The 27,268-nt window shown below is 37.3% G+C and overlaps 1 protein-coding gene across 1 annotated transcript in view; it reads left to right on the forward strand.

The window, feature by feature from the left end:
• LOC122749714 (cytohesin 1 interacting protein) overlaps positions 1 to 16,977 on the forward strand; it is a 39,285-nt gene extending 22,308 nt beyond the window's left edge. Inside the window, exons 7-8 of the mRNA XM_043996204.1 lie at positions 10,821 to 10,887; positions 14,773 to 16,977. Of these exons, the coding sequence (XP_043852139.1) occupies positions 10,821 to 10,887; positions 14,773 to 15,254 (549 nt within the window). The 3' untranslated portion in view covers positions 15,255 to 16,977. The remainder of the gene's footprint in view (positions 1 to 10,820; positions 10,888 to 14,772) is intronic.
• Positions 16,978 to 27,268: the final 10,291 nt, after the last annotated feature.

Raw genomic sequence — 27,268 nt, forward strand, 5'->3', positions numbered from 1 at the left:
GATTGAATGACCTGTGATGTCACTTGTAGCTCTGTCTATCTTTGAGTCCTCATAAGCTAAAACAGTCTAGTATATGACTATTCACAGCAGCCTTTAGCATCAGTATCATTCTCTAGTTATTCCACATCTTATGTTTTATTTCCCCAACCAGATTGTAAGACCTTTAAGGATGAGTTCTAGGTCTTCTACTTTGTTTTGGTATCTTCTATAGTACTTAGTATAGTTCAGGGGAAAAACTGTTCAATATAGATAGATAAAGATTTATTAATCACTTACTATATACAAGGCACCATGCTACACACTAGGGATACAAATGGAAGTGTTTTAAAAAAGTCATTCTCTAGATTGAAATAGCTTACATTCTAACAGGGGAAGGCTCTATATAATAGTGAACCACAAGTAGTGCTGGTGGTGTGGAGGGATATTGCTGTCAAGGATGTGGAAGAGTCCAAAAAGTGAGGAGTGGAGCTGGCAATAAAGTGAACATGGCTGGTGGGCCTCATGGAAAGGTGGTCCAGGAAAACAATTCACCCATCAGAAGAGAGGGCTACAGAGCAAAGGCATCCCCAGTGTGAGAAGGCTATTCAATATAAACTGTGGGGCTGGTTTTGAAATGAGAACAATTTTTTTTTTGGGGGGGGAGCAGTGAGGCAATTGGGGTTAAGTGACTTGCTCAGGGTCACACAGCCAGTAATTGTTAAGTGTCTGAGGCTGGATTTGAACTCAGGTCCTCCTGACTCCAGGGCCAGAACTCTATCTACTGCACCGCCTAGCTGCCCCTTGAAATGAGAACAATTCTAATTAAGTTTTTAGGGCACAGAAGTAGCAAGGTTAATAAAAAGAACATAGCACTTGCAGTTGGTAGACCCAGGTTGGCCTATGGCTCCTGTCACATGACCTGTGAGCTCTCACATATGCTTATTTCTATATGAAGCTGTGAACTTTTATTTTTAAAAAGTGTATAGTAATTTAACACAGCAGTAATAAAACTGCACTGTTTTGTGTCCTCTTTTGAACTTCCTTCTGTTCTCTTCTGTGTATTGTTGAAATGTTTTATTGATGCTCATTTCTTTTATTCCCTTTCTAGATTTTCTGCTGGTACCTACCAACTCCCCTTTCCCCCAAGAATTTTTTCCTTGTAAAAAATAAGTATGGTGACACAAAACAAATCAATGATTCACTTATTATGAAATAATATGAAATGAATATATATGAAGAATTACATCTTATTCTGCAATTCTAGTCCATAACTACTTTGCCAGTAGATGGAAGACAGGCTTCTTTAGCAGTCTTCTGAAGTTGTGACAAGTCGGCCAGAGTTCCTACATCTTTTAAAGTTGTTTTCCTTTGCATTATGGGTGTTACTGTGAAAATTAATCTCCTACTTTTACTCATTTCACTTTGCAGTAATTCATACAAATCTTCTGATGTTTCTCTGAATCTGTCATATTCATCATTTTTTCTTGATAATATTCCATTACTTTGATATGTATTATTTCTTGCAGCCCTTCCCTACCGGATGGGCAACTGTTTAATTTCCAGGTTTTTGCTGCTACACAAAGTGAAGCTATAAACATTTTTGTACCCATGGGGATTTTCATTCTGTCTTTGACCTCTTTGGGGTATATGCCTAGTAGTTGTAGCACTGAATCAAATGTTTTGCACAGTTTGCTATTGTTATAATTTCAGTTTATATAACATCTTGTTGAAGAGCATAAGGAAATAGATGCATTAGATGAGATCCTTCAGACCAATTCAATGTATGTTTTGACATTCAGAAACTTCAATGCAAGGGGAGGGTTGCTCAGTTATGAGAAACAAAAGAGACCAGGCACCAGTAGAGTACCCAGAAGTCCCAGAATATAGAATGAAGGTTCTGAACACAACAATCTTATCACATAGGGAATGACTGGTTACTGATGTGGGAGTCATCTTTGTGCAGTAAAACCATCAATGAATTAGAGTAAAGATCAAAACTTATGATAAATTAAAAGGAGGGATAAAATTGAGAAGGCACTGGGAACAACAGCAGGAGCTTCATGTTAATCTATTTGAAACAGCCTTCAGTACTTTAAAAAAAAGAAAATAGAAAAAGTCAGCAATAATGAATTTGATTATCATTTTCTGCAAAGGCTGAACTGAAGAAAACTGTGTTCTAATTGAATAAACCAAAAGAAGTGCAAATCTACTTTTGGCAGAAAAGACTTGATCCCTTTACCAAATGGAGAGACATGAAAGTCAAGGGCAAAAACTTTTAATCAATCCACCATTGTTCCAGTTCTGGAGAATAACATTTTGCTTAAGTCTTCAAACATCTCTAAAAAATATCTAGATGGGGGCAGCTAGGTGGTATAGTGGATAAAGTACCGGCCCTGGATTCAGGAGTCCCTGAGTTCAAATCCAGCCTCAGACACTTGACTCTTAACTAGCTATGTGACCCTGGGCAAGTCACTTAACCCTCATTGCCCTGCAAATATATATATATATATATATATGTGTATATATATATATATATATATATATATATATATATATAAATGGACAAAATCTCCGACTCGAAAAGCAGAACAAAATGTTCTCTATAATTGCTGAGCTATATATAATCTTCTCTTAGCTAGTCCTAGAAACTTTATAATGGTCAGGTTCTGGGATAAATGACCTGGCTAATTAAGATTAGTATAGAAAACTACTGAGAAGGCAAGCTGAATGCTAGAGACCTTTAAAAGTAGAATAGATTGTCATCTCTTCAGAATTTGATCTGGCAGAAGTGAATGCAAATCAACAGAAATCTTGGTGTGAGACTCAAGTAGACTACATCCTGAGTTTTCATAGATATAAAAAAGGTAGGAAGAATTTGGAAAATGGAATGAATTTTCCAACATTTCTTTAATGATCTATTTGTGCATCAGTGATAGAGAAATCAGTAGATTTGGACATTAACACTTCATTTCTCCATATTCTTGAAGAGGAAGTTGAAATGACATTTAAGAGAACAAAGTCAGGAAGAGTGATTGGACTAGACAAAGTGTATGCTGAGGGAATCAGTCTGGGGGCAAATACAATGTTGATAGCATTGAGAGCTCATTTTACAAGATAGCTCAGTGAAGGAAAGATACCAAAAGAATGGGGAAAAAAATCACGGAATCCATTTACTCACAGAAGGTGAGAGAACATCAATGACTATATTCTCATCTTTATAAAATATGAGATCCACATATATCAAGGATATCCTTGATGAAAATACGAGAAGGGAATAGATGAGTTTTTATAAATGATTATCTGCAACAGACCATATCGTTAATGTTACACAATTGACTGAAATGTACAGATAATGCAAAATTTGATTATAAAAATTTTTGACTCAGTAGGATAAAATTCATTTTTAAAAGCTTGCTTCTGACAAGGACTCTCTTATGCTTGTATAAAAATCATGCAAGATCCCTTGATAAATGAATTAATGGACTTGACTGTTCAGTGATTCTGTGATTATTAATGTCAAATGAAGCATAAAACCTTGAGATGTGTGCTTACCAAAGCCACTATTTGCCACTAACATGGAAGATGTCCTATAGAAAGTTATAATGGAAGAGGGAATTTCTATCAATTATGAGGCTTTCCATAGTTTCTGGGTTGTAGATAATATGGTGCTAATTGTCTAGATCTCCTCTATAGCACCTTCCAGATGAGTTTAATTATCCTCCTGTATGCAAATGACTCCCAAATCCACAGATTTGCCCCTAATAAAATCCCTAAATACAAGCCCTGCACCACTAACTTTCTGCTGTATAGCTCCACTTTGTTTTCCCATCAGCATCTCAAACACAGAATGACCCAAAATGGAACTATTTATATTTATTGTCAAACTCATACCTCCTCTAAGGCTCTCTGTTTCCTATGGGCAAGGGCACCGTCATTCCTACAATCACCCAGACTAAAAACCTTGAAGTCATTATTAATTATTTCCTCTCTTTCAGCCTCCAAATTCATTCAGCATCCGCATCTAATAATCTTCCATTTTATGTTCAACTTTGACAACAGCTATCACATCTTTCCCCTTCTCACTATTCTAGCACTGTAATTTAATTCCTTATAATCTCTTACCTGGACTGTTTCAATAGCTCATGAATTTTCCTGGTTCTCTTTTCTAATGAATTTTTTATACAACTTCCAAATTAATATTTGTGGTACTGATCTGAGTTTTGTACACCATGTGCACACATGGGCTTGTGTATATTTTATAAGTTACTTCAAACTGTGCTTCATTGTGAACTTTTTTCTCTTCTGTGCATAAAATATGTTTTCAGTGGTCCTTTTGTGGGTGGCAATCATTCTTGCTAATAAACTAGTGTATTTTTTCTTTGATCCTCCCTTCTCTTTCTTCTTTTAAAACACTAGGAATAGAACTACTCCAACCCAGGTTCTCTGTTTTACTTATTAACACCTTCATATCCTTTAAAGACATTATAGTTATGAAGGACCATATTTTACTTCTCCTTTTAGAATTTTGTAAAGCAGGATTATATAGCCCCTTCCAGTTGCTTAAATAAATTTGCCTTTCTAGGTTTCTCTTGATACCTGTATTTACCTTTTAAAGTTCATATTTAACTCTGGCCTTTTCATTAGGAATGTTTCAATGTTCTCTATTCCATTAAAACAAGAGTTTTTGAATTGGGGTCTAAGAACTTAAACATATTTATTTTGGTGATTATTTTAATATAATGAATTTTCTTTTTAATCCTAAGTATTCTACTTTAGACATTAAAAATATTCTTCTGGGAAGAGAGCCATAGGCTTCACCAGGTTGTCAGTGGGGTCATTGACACAAAAAAACTGTTAAGAACTCTGGCATTCAATATCCACTTTTTTCCTCCAGTAGTATCATATTCAGTTTTCTACAGTAAGTTATTCTTGCTTGTAAGTCCTATCTTTTGCCTTTTAGGATACTATATTCCATAAGCTTCTCTCATTTATTTTAGTAGTTGATAGGTTTGTGAATCTGGTTACTTGATAGCTGAACTTCTTTCAGTATAATTGCAGTATTTTTTCTTTGACATGGAGGCTATAGATTTTGATTATAGCATACCTATGGCTTTCTTTTTTGGAATTTCCTTTGGGAAGTCATCAATGGATTCTTTCCTTCTTCATGTTGCCCATGGTTCTAATAGATGAAGGCAATTTTTATGCATGATTTTTTGAAAGTGTTATGGTTTTTAGGGATTATGATGATTCTTAAATTGTCTCGCCTTGACCTGTTTTCCAGGTCTCATATATATATATATATATATATATATATATATATATATATATATATATATATATATATATATATAAAAGCTATGTGAGAATTGGAATTGCACCCCCTACTGGAGAGATACTGTAGGGAAGCTCCACCATGAGGAGAAAGCATCTGATTTAGAGACCATGTGACTTTAGTGTCTGGAAGTTACATCTATAGAACCACCTGTGGGACTTGTCAATCAGAGCTACCAGCCAAGTAGTTTGGAGCTGTGGGTGTGTGGACAGCCCTGTTTCCTGTTGGAGAGGAGGTTTCTGGGAGGAGGAAGGTGCTAGTGGGCTCTCTCTTTCACCTGGGACCTTGGTTTGAATGGAGCTGAGATGCTGGCTCCCTGAGATAGATAGATGAAGGAATCTTGGCCTCTTTCTCTCTCCTCACTAAATTCTTATGCTCTTTAATAAATCCTTAAAAGTCTAAACTCTTGCTTAAGCTTATAAATTATGGTAACCACTCATTAGATTTTTAGGCAGTCTGGCTAGAATTTTAGCCCCATACAGATGGCAATATTATAGATAGGAACTTTACATCTACCTCATATTTTCTCTTTAGGTTGAAAGACTTAAGGTAAAGTCATCAATAACACAGATCTGTCAGTGTCACTCCCTCTCAGTATACTTCAGTGGCTCCCTATTGCCTGTAGAATAAAATACAACACCTCTGTTTGACTTTCAAATCCCTCCACAACCTGCTCTCAATGTAATCATTTTTTTTAAAATTTTGGGATAATTTCCATAATAGTAAAATAAAAAAGGTGATTGCACATGAAACTGCAAATCTATTATGTACAATTTGCTATTCCTTTTAAATATATAATAAAGTTATCATAACTTTTTTTCCTTTTTTTCCTTCTCCCCCCAGAGATGGCTACCATTAGATACAAATAGAAATATATATGTTAAATTATTCTATACATATTTCTATTGACCAGTTTTTTCTCTGCATGCAGATAGCATCTTTATATGTCATTTATAGGTAATATGGTTATTTACAATAGACAAAATAACTGATTAGCTCAAAGTTGTTCTTAAAACAGTATTGCCGTTATTGTATACAATGTTCTCTTGGTTCTCCTCATTTCACTCTTTGTTATTTTGTGCAAGTATTTCCATGTTTTTCTAAGATCCTTGAGCCTATCATTTCTTATAGCAGAGTAGTATTCCATCATGATCATATAACACATCTTATTCAGCGATTCCCCAATTGATGGGCATTTTGGAGAGCAATCTGGAGTTATGGTATACCCTTCAACAAATCTTTCTGGCTTTATATGTTACTTCTCTTTCTCTATTTTACAATCCAGCCAAATTGGCCATCTCATTGCTTCTAACCCATAGCCCTCCTCCCATTTCCAGCCCTCTGCATTGGCAATCTCCTTATATCCACTTCATAGAAACCCTCTCTTCCTTGAAAATACAATTGAAGAACTTGCCTTCTGCACAAAGCCCTTCCTGCTTTTCCCAATTCACTGGTTTCTGCCTCCCCTACCAACAGTGGATTCATTTTGTGTTTTGTCCATATTTCTGTATGTACATGTTGCTTCCCCTAGTAGAATGTCAGCTCCTTGAGAATAAGGATTATTCCAGTTTTTGTATTTGCATTCTCAGCTCTTAGCACAGTATCTAGCAAATAATAAGCACTTAAAAATACATAGGACAGTGTTGTGATGTACACTGACAGAAGGAATATTCAAATAAATGAGGTCATAGATCTGCCAAGAAATGAAAGAAAAGACCACTCCCTGGGTCATTTCTTTCTTTCTTCCTTTCTTTCTTCCTTCCTTCCTTCCTTCCTTTCTTTCTTTCTTTCTTTCTTTCTTTCTTTCTTTCTTTCTTTCTTTCTTTCTTTCTTTCTTTCTTTCTTTCTTTCTTTCTTTCTTTCTTTCTTTCTATCTTTCCTTCTTTCTTTTTTTCTTTCTTTCTTTTTTTGCAGGGCAATGGGGGTTAAGTGACTTGCCCAGGGTCACACAGCTAGTAAGTGTCAAGTGTCTAAGGTCACATTTGAACTCAGGTCCTCCTGAATCCAGGGCCAGTGCTTTATCCACTGCATCACCTAGCTGCCCCTGGGTAATTTCTTTAAATAGGATCTGATTAGATTCCAGTACTCCATGACATTAACTTTGTATAGTCAGCTTGTGACTATCTTTTCTATAGCCCAGATACTCTATGTATGGGATAAAAGACCTTTAAAAAACTTTGTATGTGAAACCACTTAGCTTGCTTTAAAACAAACAGAAAAAGATATTAATTCACCATATTTCTTTTTCTTTTTTTTTTTTTTTGGTGGGGCAGGGAGGGTTAAGTGACTTACCCAGGGTCACACTACTAGTAAGGGTCTGAGGCCAGATTTTAACCTCAGGTCCTCCTGAATCCAGGGCTGATGCTTTATTCACTGTGCCACCTAGCTATCTTTCTCAAATCCATTTTTTGAATGGGGTGTTTTTAGAAGTAGTGGTCACATGATCCTAGGTCTAAAACTGGAAGTGACCTCTAAGTCTGCCTGTTCTAACACCTTCATTTTGCAGGTGAAGAAACTGAGGGCTGAAGAGGTTGAGTAACTTGGATAAGGTCACGCAGTATCGAATCTATCTTTGTAGAGTTCACTTTTGCTACAGTTTAGGGAACTAATAGAGTACACTGGACAAATAGTTAAGAAACCTAGAAACTTCTTACTCTGTGCTGTTGGGCAAGTTGCTCAATTTTCTGAGTTTCAGTTTCCCTATTTGTAGAGTGAAGCTAACCATCTTTTCTGCCCACTTCACAGCAGTGGTGGAGATGATCAGTTGAGATCATGCATGTGAAAGCTCTTTGACAAAGCATTTATCACAGACAGTGCTATCAAAGGGTGTGACAACATGAGTATTGTTAATAATGTCATTATCATGTAACTGCATTTCTGAGATGAAGATTTTGGTCCTTAGCATTGGAGGCATGTGTATCCTTGCTGGAATATTTCACAGAAAATCAGGGAGTACATATATGCAAGTTAGAGTCAGAAAGATGCTTTTCATTTATCAATATGAGAGTTTAAGTCAGACCCCTGCAATATAGACATTGCACCAAGACAGGTCTACAGAGAAGAGGGGAATTTGGAGACAAATTAACCAGAAACATAGATGAAACTAGAAAATCTCTACAGCTTTCTTTAATGCTATATTATTATTTTTTCTTTCTGCTTGATGACTTGTTTTTTATTGTTTGACCCACAGAAACTGCTGAGTCCTAATGATTGGAAATATTAGTTTTTTAAAATCTAACTAAAAAAAATAAAATACCTTATACATTAAAAAAAAAATCTAACTAAGCTAGCTGGCCAAGTCTGGTCTGCTGTATCTGGTTAGTAAAACAAGAAGTGAGAGGCAGTATGGTGTAGTATATGGCTGTCAATTCAGAGAGATTTGGCTTCAAGTCTTGCCTCCTCTGATATACACTAGTTGTGTGGTCATGGGCAAATCCTTTGAACTCTCACTACCTCAGGCAATTCTTTAAGTCTATAAGACTCTAGGGGCAGCCAGGTGGCACAGTGGATAGAGCATCGGACCTGAATTCAGGAGGACCTGAGTTCAAATTTGACCTTAGACATTTAACACTTACTAGCTGTGTGACTCTGGGCAAGTCACTTAACCCCCATTGCCTCACCAAAAAATAAAAAAGAAAGAAAGAAAAAAAGAATTACACTCTCACACACAGTCCAATTAGAATTAAAGTAGTTTTAAAAAAGTGGGGGGAGAAGCTAGGTGGTGCAGTGGATAGAGCACCAGGCCTGGATTCAGGAGAACCTGAATTCAAATCCATCCTCAGACACTTTATACACTTACTAGCTGTGTGACCCTGGGCAAGTCACTTTACCCCCATTGCCTCACCCAAAAAAAAAAAAAGGTTTGCAAGACTATAAGACTCATGTTACAAATTAGTTGACAGTCTGAATTAATGGAGGTGATTTCCCCATCAGAAATTCCCCATACCAATGAAATCATAGGTCCAAGACCAAAAAGCAAACAACTTCCCTGTCTTCTTTTCATTGCTTGCTTCTTCCATCTGTTGTGCCCCACTCTATGTCAGGAGGTCAAGAGCTATAGGGTTGAGTCAGTGGAATATGTGCCAAATCTCCCTATTGGCCTCACATGCCCTAGAATCATTAGTGTGAACTCCAAGTGAAGCCAGTGCTGGACTGGCAACAAGAGCTATGACTTAAGCAGTGAGGCAGGCTTATAGCCACCATCATCTTAGTCCAGAAAGAAGTAGAAATGAACTAAGCCAGGGATTTTATTGCTCTGATTAACAAGAGTGCAGTAGCTCCATAGTGTATTGGCAGACACAAGTACTGCTGTAAGATATGTCACTGTTGAATTATCTAACCTTGGGAAATGAAGGTTGATCAGTATGCAGAATCTATGGAAATTTAGAAATAAGCCCAGTTGCCTTTGGCAGATTTTTAATAACATCCTTGTGAGTTCATCCATCGTTCATCTTTTGCTTTCTGCTTTCTAGTCTATACCTTCCTCCATTAAAAAAAATGGCATGAAAAGACCCCTTTGAATCCACATGGCCTTCATCTCATTGGCAAAAATTTTCATGGGCCAAAAATAGGGACCAACCCGTATCTCTGCCTTTATTTAACAGCAATCTTTGCACACGGGTGGGGTGGTTTTAGTGCAAGAAAGCTACTTACCTAAAGCAAAGATCCAGCTGGTAATATTTTCAGTTACACATATATGTGTACAAAAGTGCATGGGAAGAATCTAATTACAAAATCCTATTTCTTCAAAGTGAATTGCTGCACCATTATGTTGCAGGGGAAAGAGCACTGGCCTTACAGTGAAAATCTCAGTTCAGGTCACCATAGTGATCTTTTTAAAGTTTGGGTGTGATCATGTTACCCACCTACTCCCTGCTTGTGAGGATCAAATAAATTCTCCTACTGGCATTTAAAGGTCTTCAGAAGCTGGCCCATTCCTAACTTTTCTTCCTTATTACATATTACTACTCCCTCCCATGTACTGGAATTTATATTTGATCCTTCCTGTTGTTCCCTACATGTGACACTCTTTTCACTGCTTGTTTTCCTTGCCTATAATGTATGATCTTCTGCTTCTACTACTTCATTTCCTTCAATACTCAAGTCTTCTTCCCCCACTCTATCGCCAACCTCACCAAAGGTTACTTATAACTCTTGTATGTGTTTGGTATATACCTATGGACGTGCACATTGGCAAGCCTCTGTAGAATGGGCGTTCCTTGGGTGCAAGATCTGTTTGACTTTAGTCTTTGTGTCCTCAGTGGCTAGCACAATGCCTGTCATATTGAAGGTGCTCTTAAATGCTTGTTGATTAATTGAAGGAGCCATTCTGTCACTAGCTATGTGACCCTGTGTAAGTCACTAGGCAAGTTAACCTCTCTTGTCTCTAGGCCTTCATCTATAATATAAGTAGATGGCGTAGATGACATATAATAGCCCTCTGAGCCCTGTATCATGTGATCCTTCAGAGTTCTTCACTAACTAGTATCTTTTTTCTCTTTTCTTGTAGCAAACCTTGAGGGAAAAATGGGTGGAGTTCCAAGATTTGCAGTTACAGGAACAGCGCCTGCTTCATGGTAAATGCTGGTTTCCTGCTCAGAAACCACAGTCTCATCTCATTATTTGCACAGGGCCTTTAACAAGAATTGCTGCTAAGGTGTTTTAAGGTCACTGTCACTTAAGGAAGGCTTACTTGAGTACTGATAGTGTTTACCCTTCCCTAACATGCACATACATAGCATGTGGATAGCAACTTGGAAAATTGTCCTCCATTCCTGACTCTTCAGCTACTCACTTGTACACCTGGGGAAATCTGTGGAAAGTGTTCTCTAGGTCATACAAGAACCTTAGACTTAGGAATCCACCTCTTTTTGTACTCTATCTAGAGTAGTTGTTCTTCATGGTTTCCACTCAGGGTATCTGGTTCTGGCCTTGGTTATTCTAAGCCAGTTGCTTCCTTCATTAGACCTTGCTGTGGCAGTGAAGACAAAAAGAGGGAGAGAATAATTGACAAAGTTGGAATATAGATCTTTCATTTCCTGCCATTTTGTACTTTCAGAGTGGGAAAGACTCAGTTTAAGAACAACTTGTGAATTTGACTCTTCCTGGGGCTGCTGTAGTTTGAGGAAAAAACTTGTCCAAAGAGCTGATTGACTCAAACCACTAACTGTGTGGGTGTGTGCATTTCAGGTAGTATCTTCCTCGAGTAACATTCTATAAAGGCCAAACTCAATACACTAGACTATCCTTAGAAACTGATCCCTAGCCTATTGTCAGAAAGAGATAGGAAAAATTAGCCCTAAATGGAATGAATAATATTTTGTGCTTTAGTTTCCAAGACTGAAATTCTGTTTAAAAAAAAAAACCTTTTGATAACATAATATTTATATGTTTTGAATTTCTCAAATTCCATGAGATATTTTATTTGGCTGTGAATATCATTAAGGGTAATTGGGATATGATAATTGTTTTACAACCTTAGCTTTCCTCATTTGCTACAGAATTCAAGATGAATCAACAAAAATGAACAGTACCCTCCTCCCACCCTCCCTTTGCCCAGCAGTGCTTAAATGACCTACTGGTTATCTGTAAGCATAAGACCTGTTGTCTGTACCCATGGCCTTGGTACCTAAGTACATCTGTCCAGTTCTGTAGCCCTGAGCTGCCCTGATTAACTTCTGTGGCCTTGGGGAAATCTATGAGATCTGTTTAATCTATCATCCTGACTTAGGAGTCTAGTCTAGAGTCTACATCAAGTGAGTGAATGAGATCTTTATAAGGACCAAGAAGGATTATTTAATCAGCCTGTGGGTTTGGGGTGAAGAAAGAGATCCTGAATAAATGAATTTGGTCTCAGTTTCCTAGCACCATGATTGAGGTCATAGAATAATAAATACTGCTAATTACAGATCAGATATGATTTTGAGAGGAATCAAAGAAACTGCTGCTTTTTTATTTACTTAACTCCTTTAACCAGTGTGCCAACAATGGCTTCATGTGATTTGCCTGTGGTTACACAGCTATTGACCACTGTCCCTGGGATCTGACTCACACCTGGACTATTGCAATAGCCTCTTAATTGGTCTCCCTACCTTAAGTCTCTCCATTCCAGTTCTCCACTCAAGTACCAAAGTGATCTTCCTGAAGCACAGGTCACGTTATGCCCCTCACTTACCTCCAGAATCAAATATAAATTCTTCTGTTTGTCTTTTAAAGCCTTTCATAAGCTGGTCCTTTTTGACCTTTTCTGGTTTTCTCACATTTACTCCCTTCTACTACTCTATGATCCAGTGATGCTGGCTTCCTTGACATTTCCTTCATAGTCCTTCCATCTCCTACACTGGTTTTCCCCTTTGCCTGAAATTCTCTTCTTCCTCACCTTGACTTTGAGGCTTCAACTTCCTTTAGGTCTCAGCTAGAAGCCCACATTTTTTTTTTTGCAGGGCAATGGGGGTTAAGTGACTTACCCAGGGTCACACAGCTAGTAAGTGTCAAGTGTCTGAGGCTGGATTTGAACTCAGGTACTCCTGAATCCAGGGCCGGTGCTTTATCCACTGCACCACCTAGCCACCCCCAAAGCCCACTTTCTAAAGAAGGCTTTCCCAAGAGCATTCCTTCTGTTGAACATCCCAATTTATTTTATATATATATATCTTGTTTGTACATGATTTGCTTAGTGGTAGAGGCCCAGAACTATGTTTCTCTTTCAAATTCATTCATTCAATTATTCATATAGCAATCCTTTATTTATACACACATATGTAATATATTTATACATACATATGTATATAATATGTATTTATACATACATATATGTAAATGTATTGTTGTTTAGTCAGTCACATCTAATTCTTCATGACCCTGTGGACCATACTGTCCATGGGTTTTTGGGGACAAAGAAATTGGAGTGGTTTGTCATTTTCTTTTGCATTGGTTAAAGCCAATAGAAGTTAAACTACTTGCTCAAGGTCACGCTGCTAGTAAGTCTCTGAAGCTGAATCTGAACTCCATTATTCTTGACTGCAGACCTGGTGCTCTAACTCTATCCATTAAGCCATCTAATGACCTCACTTATACACACACACAAGTGCAGACACATGGATATATTTCTCTTTCAATTTCATCCATCCATCCATTCACTAATTTATCAATCCATTCAGCAAACATTCATTCAATGTCTATTACATGTGGTTCTACTGTACTAAGTAGTAGGGCAAAATTCAGGTAAAAAGAAGACACAGGCCCTATCCTCAGAGAACCTACAGTCTAATGAGATGATAAGACACATTACAAAAATAGGAATTAATAGTTTGTCTTCTGGTAGTATAAGGTTTACAAAGTGCTTTCCTAAAAACTACCCTGTATGGGGGGAAGTGTTTTCTCCACTTGACAGGTTAAATTACTTTATCAGGATCATATAGCTAGTTGTTTAAAGATTAATATAAACCAAAATGAAATATTAGTATGTAAACAGAAATCAAAGTGCTTTGAAATTAGATGACTTTGTGTGTATGTGTGTGTGTGTGTGTGTATAAGTATGTATTTGTTGGGAGAGGGGTGACATTTCAGAAAGAACTACCTTGAACAAAGATTTGGGTGGAAATAAGAAAGCTCAGGTTATTTATATCACCACTGTTTATAACTGAATTATTATTAATTTTTTTAGCAAAGCCTTGGATATTGGGAAATTACAGTGTAAATGATAGTCTGTATATTCCTTAATGGGTTTTCCAAGAATGGAAAATTTAAACTTTCTAACATTAGGAACTGATAATAAAAATTTACCTATTATTTCCCGGATGGTTATGTGTTCATTATAGGCACTGGAAGGAATGCATGAGGTAGTCTAATTTGAATATTTGGATTCCTCTATGTAGACTTTTAAAGGACCACTCACCCAAGACATGTTACAATGAAAAATGTTGAATTCTTTTATGTCTCTACTTTCTTGCTTTTAAGAAACACTGGGAGGTAGAGGAGTGGTCATTGATTTTAGGGTATGATAACCTGAAACAAAGGAAAGGCCTGGATACGGAATAAGATGATCTGTCTCTGATGCTTATTAGCCATGACTATAAATCCTATCCTCTTTCTAAGCCTGAGTTTCACCTGTAAGATAACACTCACACCACCTGTTTTAGAGAAAAGCTTCCTAAAACATGGGTCACAATCCCAGATGGGGTCACGTAACTTTATGTGAGGATCAGGAAAAATCTGGCAACAGTAAGAATTTATGTATACCTATATTATATACCTATATACCCCAGGGCCTTATAAAAATTTCTCCGGGGAGAAGGATTCGTGAATGGAAAAGGTTTCAGAAGCCCCGTACTAGAAGACTCTTGTTTACTACAGAAATCTTAGTTGTTATTGAGGGAAGCTGTTTTTTTTTTTTTAAACAAATCTGTATGCAGAAGGATTTCATAGCCATTCTATATGACAGCATATTTTCTCATCCTTAGGTGATGCAGTGGACAGCTCAGGGCTGGAGAGCTTGCAATCAGAAGACTCTTCAGCGGAAATCTCCTCAGGGCTGGCCGCCTCTTACCAGAACCGCAACAACCGCCTCTCCAGCGAAAGCAGCTGTAAGAGCTGGTTGAGCTCCATGACCATGGAGAGCGAAGACGGCTACCAAACCTGCATGTCTGAGGATTCGTGCCAGGAAGCCCTGAGCCGGCAGACCAGCATGGAGGATGAGTGCTTTTTCCTCAAGGATGGCGACACGGTGCTGAGGAAATCTTCCACCAGGAGGAACAGGAATGTCAGCACAGCCAGCAGTGGTTCCATGTCCCCCTTGTGGGAGGGTGGCAGCAGCAGCAACAATTTCGTCAGCATGTTCGGGACTCTGCCCAGAAAAAGCAGAAGGGGAAGTGTTCGGAAACAACTTTTGAAATTCATCCCGGGCCTGCATCGGGCAGTGGAAGAGGAAGAGAGCCGATTTTGACAAGGGAGGAGCTCTTTTCAGATGAGCTCATCCCACCAAGAGCTGCAATGATAAAAACATGTTGGATGATCTGAAGTTCAGCCCCACCCAGCTCAGTGGAAGTGAGGAGATGGCTTATGAAACTGACATGTGACCTCAAGGCAGAAGTGGCCTTTATTTAAAAGACATCTATTTTTTTGTTGCTATTGTTGGGTTTTTTAAAAAATAATTTTTGAACCAACTAAATTCAAAAAGGACATAAGTCCCAGATCTGTTCCATACTACCTGAGTGACTTTGGGCAACTTGCTTAACCGCTCTGGGCCTTTTACAACTGAGGATCTATAAAATGAAGTCGTTGGACCCAATGACTCCGATTATCCCACTTAAATAAATTGTTGGGGACAGACTTGGTTTATTAATGCATGAGAAAGTGTATGCCATATATGGTGTTGCCTCTGTAAAAGAGGGGATATTTATTATCTAAATTATCCATGTGAAAAATTAGCTTGAGACTTTTCGACTCAAATCAGAAAAAAAAAATGGATGCCTCCAGCAGTATGACTATTTGGAATATCTTTTTTTTTCCTTCCATAGACTGTTTAGTGGGTTTGCCTAAGACCAAAGGGCAGTCCAGAAATGCTTAAAAATCAAGGAATTGCAAAAAATACATATTTAAATGTATAAATTTATAGCAGGTATCAGAGACCAGTAATTCTCCATGCCACTGAGGGACAGAAGAAGAGATGATCATTAAAGATGTGTCAGGCTGAATTTAGCTTGGGAATCAGGATACATTTCCTGACAAAGAGGGCTGGTGAGGGTAATTATTAATTCTCCTTTCCATAAAACCTTTAAAAACATGAGAGATTCTCATCTCTCAAGGCTAGTTCAAGTGTACTCCTTCTTGAAGATATGGAATAGGGATTTAATCTCTTCACAACATACTTAGGTTTTGTAATGATTTTCTCTCTATTGTCTTAAGGCCTAAGAAATTTGATTCCAAAACATTTCTCCTTGTCACCTCCCTTATTCTAGTTGTGCCCTTTTGAATGCTCTTTTGAGTTTACTAGCCATCAGGGTGCACAATCACTAAGGCTTCATAGCTCCTGAAATGCAGGTGATTATTATTTTCACCCTAGATTAAATCATTTGAGCTCTCAGCAATACTCTGTTAGTTTTTCAAATATTGCATATTTTTGGGGGTAGAGGAGATTAGGGAGAAGAGAAAGAGGAGATTGCAGAGTATGTATGGGTCTATTACCACACATGAATAAACTCTTAAAATAATTTTAGAGTTTTATAATTTTGCTATAATTTTCCTAAAAGGGGAACAAGCAGGTAGAATTTAAAAAAAAACCTCATTGGCATTTACAATTAAAAATCTTTTCCTATTGTAATATTTAAAATTCCTTTTACAATTCATAGTAATATAGAATTTAGGTGAAAGAAATGTATAATTGGGTTTCCAATAAATATTATTTGATATTGCTTTGGTGCTACCAAGTTTTCATAGGACACTCCCCTCTACCATTATGCTCCCATGAAAGGAAGGATTTAAAATATACAGGTTTGGGGTATTGCATAGATATGTTATATTTAGCCATTATTTTCTATTCAGGGAAAAATATGTGAAAAAAAAAAGTTCTGATCGTTTCTGTTATTTGGGACATCCACAAGCAAGATTTCTGACCTGTTCATTTTGAGGGCAAATGATACCTTATTTCTTACCAATAAATTATGCTCAGTGCCAATATTTTAAGAGATGATGCCAAATAAGTCCGAACTGAGTCTGTTGTTTTTCTCTAGATGCAATTATTTCTCTCCAGACTTGTGATAGACCAATCAGACTAAAGGCTGGTACAAATGAATGCAGTATTTCAAGTTAATCCTATCTCTCTAAGAGCCAGTAGAAATAAATAAGTCTTATTTAGTTCAGAAAAACTGAATTTACAACCTCATGCATCTTGATAGTTGCCTCATGAAGTATTCACAGGAAGTATGAAAATCATCCCCCAACTAATCAGCAGTTCTATGAGCCTTACCATATCCTTTAGGAAATACAGAATATCATGCAATTAGAAACATAACTAAAAACACATTTTGTCACTTTGTATAAGACAGGAAACCAAAACGTTGTAATTAGGAGACCTTATGAGAACATGGGCTAATATGTGGGAAAGTTGGATTGTGGGCTTGACTTAACCAATATCTCTCTCAGGTCTCAATTTACTCCCCTTTTGATGATGTACTCAGTCTTTAAGTTCCCTGTGTCAACATTCAGAAAGTTTCTGTTTCAGAGTACCCTAGAAACGTGAAAGAATTTTTTTATTGCTTATAATGTCAAATATACTTCTAAATTACTGGAACACATCTAAGGGGATGGAAATCATGACATAGGCAAGTTTTATGGTAGTGTGTATGTAATCATTTTAGGCTCTTATGACTCCAGTGGCCCATTGTGATATGGAGGTGACCTTGGGTTAAGAGGACTATGACAAGAGATGATAAGTCCTAGCATATTTAAAAACCTTTGTGCATAAGCTAATTGATGAACTGTAGGCATTTTATCCAAGCACTGGCTAGCTAACTTTAGAGAGGCTAATGATGAGGGTGGCAAATGGGTAATGAATTTTTTTTAGCCATAGTCAATCATTATAGCTATTTGAGGTCACAGAGTCATAGATTTAGAATTATAAAAGAACTTTAGAATTGTCTTCCAGTTTCTTCATCTTATAGTTCAAGTGACTGAGGACCATTGGATCATGGATTTAGATTTGTAAGTGACCTGGGAGATCATCAAGTTCAACTCTTTCATCTTACAGATGAGGAAACTGTGGCCCAAAGCAGTCGAGTGTCATTCGTTCACTCATATAGTATGATTTGTTGTTTGACCCACCCATTCTTTAGGATAAGATTATTTAGTTTCCAATTAATTTTCAGTCTATATATGGCACTTTATTACATGTAATTTTTATTACATCATGATCTGAAAAGGATGTGCTTACTATTTCTGCAATTCTACATTTGACTGTGAGGTCTTTGTGCCCTAATACATGGTAAATTTTTGTGTATGTGCCATGTGCCACTGAGAAACAAAGTATATTTTTTTCTATCCCTATTCAATTTTTCCAGAGGTCTATAATATCAAAATTTTCTAAAATCCTATTCACCTCTTTAACTTATTTCTTATTTATTTTGTGGTTAGATTTATCTAGTTCTGAGAGAAGGAGGTTAAGATTCCCCCACACTAATATAGTTTTGCTGTCTATATCCTTTTGTAACTCAACTTCTCCTCTAAGAATTTGGATGCTATAGCACTTGGTGCATATATGTCTAGTATTGATATTACTTCATTGTCTATGGTACCTTTTAGCAAGATGTAGTTTCCTTCCTTATCTCTTTTAATTAGATCTAGTTTTAATTTTCTTTTGTATGAGATAAGGATTGCTACCCTTGTTTTGTTTTTTGTTTGTTTGTTTTTACTTCAGTTGACGCATAATATATTCTTCTCCAACCTTTAACCTCTACTCTGTATGTATCTCTGTTTCAAATGTGTTTCTTGTAAACAACATATCGTATGATGCTGGTTTTTAATCTACTCTGCTATTCCCTTCCATTTTGTGGGAGAGTTCATCCCATTCACGTTCACAGTTATGATTACTGTGAATTTCCCTCCATCCTATGTTCCCCTTTGTTTATACCTTTCTTTCTTCTTTTACCCTGTTAGTTTTTTCCCAGAGTTTTGCTTCTGACCACTGCCTCCCTCAATCTGCCCTCCCTTTTATCAGACACTCTCCATTTCCTTTCCCCTTTCCTCTCCTGTTTCTGCCCTCCCTTCTATCAGTGTCCCTCCTTTCCCCTTTCCCTTCTACTTCCCTATAGGGTAAGCTAAATGTCTTTATTCAAATGAGTATATATGTTATTCCCTCTTTGAGCCAAATCTGATGAGAGTGAGGTTGAAAACCCCTCCCTTCTTTATCTCTATTGTAATAGATACTTTTGTACCTCTTCATGTGATGCAATTTACCACATTCCACCTCCCTTTTCATCTTCTCCTTGTATACTCCTTTTTGCACCCCCCAATTATTTTATGTCATCACAGCACAGTTAATTTATAGCTATACCTATACCCTCTACATATAGAGATACAGCTCTCAAGAGTTACAAGTATTATCTTCCCATGTAGGAGTATAAACAGTTTAACCTAATTGAATGACATTTTTTTTCTGTTTACCTTTTTATACTTCTCTTGAGTTTTGTATTTGAATACCAAATTTTCTATGCAGTTCTTGTATTTTCCTCATAAAAGCATGAAAGTCCCCAATTTCATTGAATGTCCATATTTTGCCCTGAAAGATGATGCACATTTTGCTGGGTAAATGATTATTGGTTGCAATCCAAGCTCCTTTGCCTTCTGGAATATCATATTCCAAGCCCTCTGATCCTTTAATGTTGAAGTTGCCAGGTCCTGTGTAATCCTGACTGTGGCTGCATGATATTTAAATTGTTTCTTTCTAGCTGCTTGCAATATTTTATCCTTCACCTGATAATTCTGGAATTTGGTTACAATATTCTTGGAGTTTTCCTTTGGGGGTCTCTTTCAGGAGGTGATCAGTGGATTCTTTCAATGACTATTTTATCCTCCTATTCCAGGAAACCAGGATAGTTCTCCTTGATAATTTCCTGGAATGTGGTGTATCTACACTCCTTTTTGATTATGGCTTTCGGGTAGTCCAATTATTTTTAAATTCTCTCTCCTGGATCTATTTTCCAGGTCAGTGTCCTTTCAGATGAGGTATTTCACATTGTCTTCTATGTTTTCATTCTTTTGATGTTGTTTGACTGATCAGATGGTAAACATTTATTAGACACCTACTATGTTCAAGGCATTATGCTACAAAGCTCAACAGTCTGCTCCCAGTGAAATGACATTCTACTTGGGAGTGGGGGGTAGAAAATAACATATACAGCTATGCCAATAAAAATATAAACAAAGTAATTTGGGGCAGGCAGGGAAAGGCTGTCCCTGAAGTACAAAGTTACAATCAATAGATGGAATGTCATGTTTCAGATACAGTAAGTTGTCCAAGGTCATATAGGTAGGAAGTGTTGTGATGTGTATCCATGAAATCACACATTTCAATATTGAAGCAGGAGTAAAATTGGAGGGAAGTTAATAGATTCAGGAAGAACAATCTCTAACATCAGGCATGAAGAACATAGGAAGCAAGGGCACTATTGTATTTAATGCACACACAGGCCATCAAGAAACTTGTTGATTTTGGGGAAGTGAGGAGAAATTATTCAGGATCTAGCTTTTCTAACTCAAAGCAAGGCATTGCTGGTAACATTCTATAGCCAAATTGTACCTAACATCTTTTTTTTTCCATTATACAATGGATCACCTATAAGATCATACATGCAAAACTGGAAGGGACTTCAGAAGGTATCCAGTTTATTCCCATTGTTTTACAGAAAACTGAGGCCCAAGAGATGTTACATGAATTGCTCAAAGTACATTGAGAATTGCTCAAGGTACAACATTGAATTCCTTTGGTATAACTTGGGGAAAAAGTCTGAAAGTGACACAGGAATAATTGTTAACCTTAGGGACCTGGGTTTTTAATTTATTTTATATGTGTGTGTTTATGTATGTATACACATATACATACAAATGTCTTACACTAGATAATTCCAGAGTGAGTAGGGTTGTATCAACTATACCTATGAAATTTCAATTAAGTGTAACTGGGAAGTACTCTGGTATATGTGGTTTAAGACTATGCTATTTAGAACATGTGGGGATCATTTTTTCTTTCCAAAATAAAATGTCACCTATCACCTACTGACCTAGAAGTGACACTTGACAGGAACTGCCAATGATAATCACTAGAACCCTGGCTTTGCCAATCATTCCTGTCCCTGATGGCGAGTACCTTGGAAGTAGGGAAGACATGGAAATCCCAAAGATTTTCTCATGTTGCTGAAAAGCTGAATATACTCATTAAAAGTCATTATAAATGGGGGGCAGCTAGGAGGTACAGTGGATAAAGCACTGGCCCTGGATTCAGGAGTACCTGAGTTCAAATCTGGCCTCAGACACTTGACACTTACTAGCTGTGTGACCCTGGGCAAGTCACTTAACCCCCATTGCCCCGCAAAAAAAAAAAATTATAAAAAAGCAAATCATTTGTAGTGCTTTATGCTCATACCTTTCATCTCAAAAAGGTCTGTGTCCTAAAAGACACTGATGGAACAATGTCATGAATAAATAGTTGGATATGGAGTCAAGAAGACCCATATGCAATCTTCTAATTTAATGATCTTTGATCCTAAGACACAGCCTCAGTTTTCCCAACTGTAAAATAGGGATAATAACTGTAGAACCTACCTCCCAGGCTTGTTGTGAGGCTCAAATGAGATCATTTAAGTAAAGCAGTTTGAAAAACTTAAAGCCTTATCAGTGTCAGCTATTATTGTTATTAGTGCCTAGAATAAAAGTTCTTGTGTTTTAGTTTCAGAAGCATTTTTATGCAAAGTCTACGCTGAAAAGAATTCTGCCAATATGACTCTAATTTTCAAAAGCCTGGAGTTGACTTTTTATCATCCCTTTCTCTGAGGCCTGTTGGAATAAAGCTTTTTGCTTGAGTCTTTCATCTCAAGAATTCAAAGACCCTGATAATATCAATTTATTGACTCACAAGTTGCAGAAGGCAAATGTTATCTTTCCTACTTTTCAGTGGAGAAGAGATTTAAAAACTTGCCCAAGGTCATACCAGTACCAAAAGGGTAGAGTTGAGAAGGGAATGCAAATCTATTATTGACTTCTCATCTCAGTGAAGTCTCATCCCATCAAGAGGATAGACAAAAAAAAATGGTTCTAGATTTTTTTAAAAGGACAGTAAATTATTTATTTGCTCTCAACTAATACCCAATTGATGTGAATATAATTACAAAACTTCATCACTTTTAGACCTGGGGTTGGGGAGGAGGTGGGGAGGAGTATGTGAGATCAGAGGTTTACAGATAGATGTACATTATTCCTAGAAATGAGAATTTAGAAAACAAGTAGAAAGACTTGTTATTCTGAACAATCTTTTTATTGTTTTTTTTCTTTCACTCAGCTCCTTTGCCTAAGGAATGCTTTTGCTGACTTAAAAAAAAAAAGTTCAGACTGAGAAAAAAAAGTAATTCTGGAAATATTTCAACAAAAAGACACTTAAAAATTAAATCTATCAGTGCTAATGTCCATAGGCAGCTGTGAAAGTATAGAATGTTTTGAGCTCAGCATTCCAGAATAAGGCAGGTTCCTATAAAATGTTTCAAGACTAGGCAGTGATGCCTAGTATTTCTGGGCATAGGACTCCTGCTTCTCAAAAGTTATTTTTTGAGGTCTCCCTATAAAATACAGGCTTAGCTTGTAAGGACAGGCATATTACTAGACCCCAGTTGATAGAAGTGACTATAGTGGGTTTTGTTTTTGTTTTTTGTTGGTGAGGCAATTGGGATTAAATGACTTGCTCAGGGTCACACAGCTAGTAAGTGTCAAGGGTCTGAGGCCGGATTTGAACTCAGGTCCTCCTGAATCCAGGGCTGGTGCTCTATCCACTAAGCCACCTAGCTGCCCGAAGTGACTATAGTTTTGACCACTGATTGACCTGCCTGTGTCCTGGGAAGTTCCCATGTACCCAATACAGGTTTAGTAAGCTACATTTAGGCAAGATATGCAAGGTTGTACTGATGACAGTCAGTTTAGCAAACTTCATCTAGTCCAGATATGCAAAGTTAGCAATCTTTTCCTAATCACAGCACCCTAGTTGTTGTCAAAGGGAGATGGTTCCAGTCTAGGCTATTCACTGATTTACTGCCCCTAAGTATCTCTTCTGCCACTCGGTCCCATGAACTACAAATGGATATAAGGGCAGAGACCCTTAAGTCTAACTGGGAAGTACTCTGGTTATCTGTGGTTCTGCGCTCTTGATATAGGCATACTTCCCACAGTATGCATGCGTTACCCATTGCCTTTTATGGCTGGAGAGTTGCATGCTGGCCTACCTGTGAATAATAAACTGCCTAACAGATAAGCCTTTGAATACAAAAAATTCAAAAGTACTATTTCTCAACACCTAACCAATGATCTCATCACATGGCTAAAAATCTAGTCTTTTATAGCCTTTTATTACTTGTCAGACATGACAAAACTGCAAAAAACTTGGATGAAGTTGTAATGGGGAGAGACTATTCTCAACTACCCCATCATTTCCCTTAAATTCTATTCAAAAACCAATGGCTGGGCTTCAGTGAAGAAGAATGAAGTGGCTTGCTGATCTTTGCCCTACTTCTCACAAGAAAATTGCTGCCTTTTTATGTACACATAGCTTACATAAAGTTGCCCTGGACAATATAATTTCATAACATTAGTAATACACTATTGGATTATGGGATTTAGAATTGTCAGGATCCTTGAAGAACCTTCAGTTCAATTCCTTTATCTTCTTTTTATATATTTTAGGGGGGCAATAAAGGTTAAGTGACTTGCCCAGGGTCACACAGCTAGTAAGGGTCAAGGGACTGAGGCTGGATTTGAACTAGGGTCCTCCTGAATCCAGGGCTGGTGCTTTATCTATTGTGCCACATAGCTTGTCCTCAATCCCTCTATTTTACAAATAAGAAAACTGAGGCCCAAATAAGTAGGATTTGTCCAGGTCATACAAAGAGTAAATAGAAGTGTCAGGACTTAAAACCAAGTCCTTTGACTCCAAAATCAATGCTCTTGTCATTGCACCATGATAACCAAGCACCACCCTATATCTTTTGGTCAATGCCTAAAGATTAATCCAACTAAGCTTTGGTGCCCAGTTTAGCTCTTTGTTCTAGGTTATGAAATATAACTAAACTAAATATAACAGAAAAATAATGTTAAGTTATTTTTCTATAAGTAGTTCCTCTAATTGTTGTTGCTGTTGTTTGCCCTTCATTCTCAAAGGGAACTATGACATCGGGAGGTTATATCTTGGCTTACAGTGAATTGGATTCAAGTTAGGCAGCACTATGCAAAGTTACCAAGCTCACTCTATCCTCCAGAGTCATCTGGGTCCAGTTGCAAGATATACATCAGAACTACTGGAGATTGCCCCTAATGTTTTGAGTTATTTAGGGTTAAGTTACTTGCCAAGGGTCACACAGCTAGTTAAGTGTCTGAGGTGAGATTTGAACTTGGGTCCTTCCAACTTCAGGGCTGGTGCTCTATCCACTGCACCACTTAGCTGTCCCAATTTTTAAAAATGCTCTCATGAAGGGCCTTATAATGAGCAAGCTCTCAGATGCAACTTCATGCACCACAAGGAGATAGCAAGTTAGTTAAATGCTCTACTCAGCCACTTCGGGAACATAAAAGTCTTAGTTCTTTTAAACTTTTAATATTTAATTTCTCCATTTCTCTATTAGGTTCCTGAACGATCAATGCTCTAGTTCTAATCAATTACCCCTCCTCTTCAACAAGTTGCTTATAGCTCAATATCCTTGCACTGATTTCTTCCTCTGGGCAGTTGAACTCTACTTTCCAATTTATGCACAGCAATTTATGCAGTTTTAAAAACAGTGTGAAAAATTATCTGAAAGTCTGCACCCCTAGATAGATATTAAACTAGATGGGATTAAAGGATATCAGGATTCATTCGTAGGGGAGAGTCACCTCCTTATTCCCACCTCACTGGTTACAGGATGGTACTGGATTCTTTGCTTTTCCAACCTGAATCAACTGCCTATTCCATTCAGTGCTCAATTCCAAACCTCAGAGGTCCTTCCTCTGATGACTAAGTTTATTGGTGCAACCAAGCACCCCAGCCCTATTATTGTCTCAAATAATGTGTAAAGATTGATTATCATATTTTGTTGTCAAAATTTTGACTGCTCAGGACCATATCTTCCATTTATAGCCTTGTGACTGCAGCTAATTGCCTTCTGCAATATTATTTCACTTAAATTGCGTTTTTGTGAAAAACAATACATGACAGCAGATGAGGTATTGCTCTCATGTATGGTCGCAGTTTAATTTCTATTATATTTTGTCTTTGTCCCTGTATTATCATTCCCTAATAGATTATTAGTTCTTTAGAATCAGGGCTCATCCCTTATTCATCTATTCATTTTTGTATTCACCTCAGTGTCCTTGCACAGAAAATAGTAGGTACTCAGTAAATTTTCTTTAAAAAATGGAATTGAACTGAATTAACCTTTTTGATTCTTGGTTTCCTTATCTGTTTGGTGTGTGTGTGTGTGTGTGTGTGTGTGTGTGTGTGTGTGTGTGTGTGCGCGCGCGCGCGCGTCTGTGTGTGTGTGTGTGTGTGTGACAGAGAGAGACATACAGATACAGAAAGAGACAGAGAGAGGAAGAGGGAGAGAGACAGGTTAGATAAACATGATTCAATTCAACAAGTATCTCATAAGAGCTTATTCCATGCCAGGAATTATGCTGGGTGTTAGGGATAAAAAGAACCACAGAATACTCCTGGCTTTAAAGGAGCACATATGGAACAAGTACAGAAATAATTAAATGGAAATAAATGCAAGTGAATTTGTTTTTTAGGTGGAGCAATGGCAACTGGGAGAATCAGAAAGCCAATCAACAAAAACTGTTAAACACTTGGTGTACAGTGTATAGAGCAGGGTGCTGGACTTCGAGCCAAGAAGACCTGAGTTCAAATCTTGCTTAGAAACATATTAGCTGTGTAGTTGTAGGCAAGTCACTTAATCTCTGTCTCAGTTTCTTTGTCTTTAAAATTATAGCACCCACATCCTCTGGTATTGAAGATCAAATTAAATAATATTTGGGTGATGTCAACCCCATTTCAATTATTACTACTATTGCTGTTATTATTTTTATCATTATTGGTATTATTGATGTTGTTATAATTATTGTTCTACACATTGGACTAAATACTGGGGATAAAAAAATAAAACCTAAATAATTCCTGTCCTCAAAGATCTTACATTATAATAGAGGAGATAACATGTACTTATATAGTGATATACAAGATATGTAAAAAGAGTAGATACAAAATTACCTTAAAGAAGAACTTTAAGAGCTGAAAGATCAGAAAGGGGCTCTCCCAGAAGATGGCACTTTGCTGGGTATTGATGGAAACCAACTGTTCTCACAGGTAAAGGTGAGAAAGGGGGAGTAATTCAGATGTTGGGGAAAGTAAAGATACAGTGACCACAGACAGGATGTTGTATACAGCAAATAGAACAGTTTAGTTGCAGCTGAGAGTACATGAAGAAGTATATGGGAAATCAGTCTGGTAAGACAAGTTGAAGTAAGATCATGAAGGACTTGATATGTGAAATGGGAGGTTTTTTATTGGACAAATATCTAGTCTCTGAACTTTCTTGAACAAAGGTGTGATCAGAGCAGACTTGTGCTTTAGCCATACCAATTTGGCATAAGTGTGGAGGAGAGAATGGAGAGTCATGAGACTAGAAGCAAGAAGACTGACCAATCAGGAGGCTACTGGAAAAGTCCAGATGAAACTCATGAGGATATGAACTAGGGTAATGGCAATGTGAGTGTAGAGAGACAGATGTGCCATAAAGATGAAATTGTAAAGACTTGGCAACTAATTGGATATGGGGTATGAAGGAGAATAAAAATTGAAGATTACTCTGAGATTGTAAACTTGGGTGACTGAAAGGATGGTGGTACCTTTGATGGAAACAGAGAATTTAGGAAGGGGGAGTCAATTTTGGGGGAAAGATAATGAATTTCATATTAGATAGATTGATTTTGAGATAGTACCATACATCCTGGTACAGTTCTATATCTGGCAGTTGGTGATATGGAATTAGAGTCCAGGAAAAATAAAATTTAGTTATCTTGATTATGGGTTATTAACAACTAATCGAGTTAAAATAGAGATTATGTAACTTCACCATGACCAGTTTGGGTAATGTGGGTACTTGTTTCTATTTCCTGGCTTAAATTCATTTTGATCATAAATAGGTCATAAATTCATGAAATGACAAAAGAATGCCT

The sequence above is a fragment of the Dromiciops gliroides genome, chromosome 3 (genome assembly GCF_019393635.1).
Source record: "Dromiciops gliroides isolate mDroGli1 chromosome 3, mDroGli1.pri, whole genome shotgun sequence".
In the NCBI taxonomy this organism is placed as follows: domain Eukaryota; kingdom Metazoa; phylum Chordata; class Mammalia; order Microbiotheria; family Microbiotheriidae; genus Dromiciops; species Dromiciops gliroides.